Genomic DNA, 216 nt, shown 5'->3' with positions numbered 1-216 from the left:
CTTTGTCAGTCTGCATGGAACTTGTCAACTGATCCAGAAAAAGGACTTCTTTAATTATTTTTTTATTTTGTTTTTTCAAAAAAGAAACAGAAGACACCAAAGAGAGTTTCCGGCACTCCAAATCTGCTATTTTCACCTGCAGCAGCAAATTGAAAAAAAGAAATTTTAAATTAAATTAAAAGTGAAGTAAAGAAAAAAGAAAAGGCAAATAAATAA

General features: G+C 29.2%; 1 protein-coding gene across 1 annotated transcript in view; it reads right to left on the bottom strand.

The window, feature by feature from the left end:
* ETH_00038890 (uncharacterized protein) overlaps positions 1 to 216 on the bottom strand; it is a gene marked incomplete at both ends in the record, with an annotated part of 2,573 nt that overhangs the window by 290 nt on the left and 2,067 nt on the right. The window contains one exon of the mRNA XM_013374104.1: positions 3 to 136. Coding sequence (XP_013229558.1) covers positions 3 to 136 — 134 coding nt within the window. The remainder of the gene's footprint in view (positions 1 to 2; positions 137 to 216) is intronic.

Source organism: Eimeria tenella, genomic scaffold (genome assembly GCF_000499545.2).
Source record: "Eimeria tenella Houghton genomic scaffold, Eth_scaff1917, whole genome shotgun sequence".
Lineage (NCBI taxonomy): Eukaryota > Apicomplexa > Conoidasida > Eucoccidiorida > Eimeriidae > Eimeria > Eimeria tenella.
Note: the sequence above shows the minus strand (reverse complement) of the source record. Positions and strands in the feature narration are given on the sequence as shown.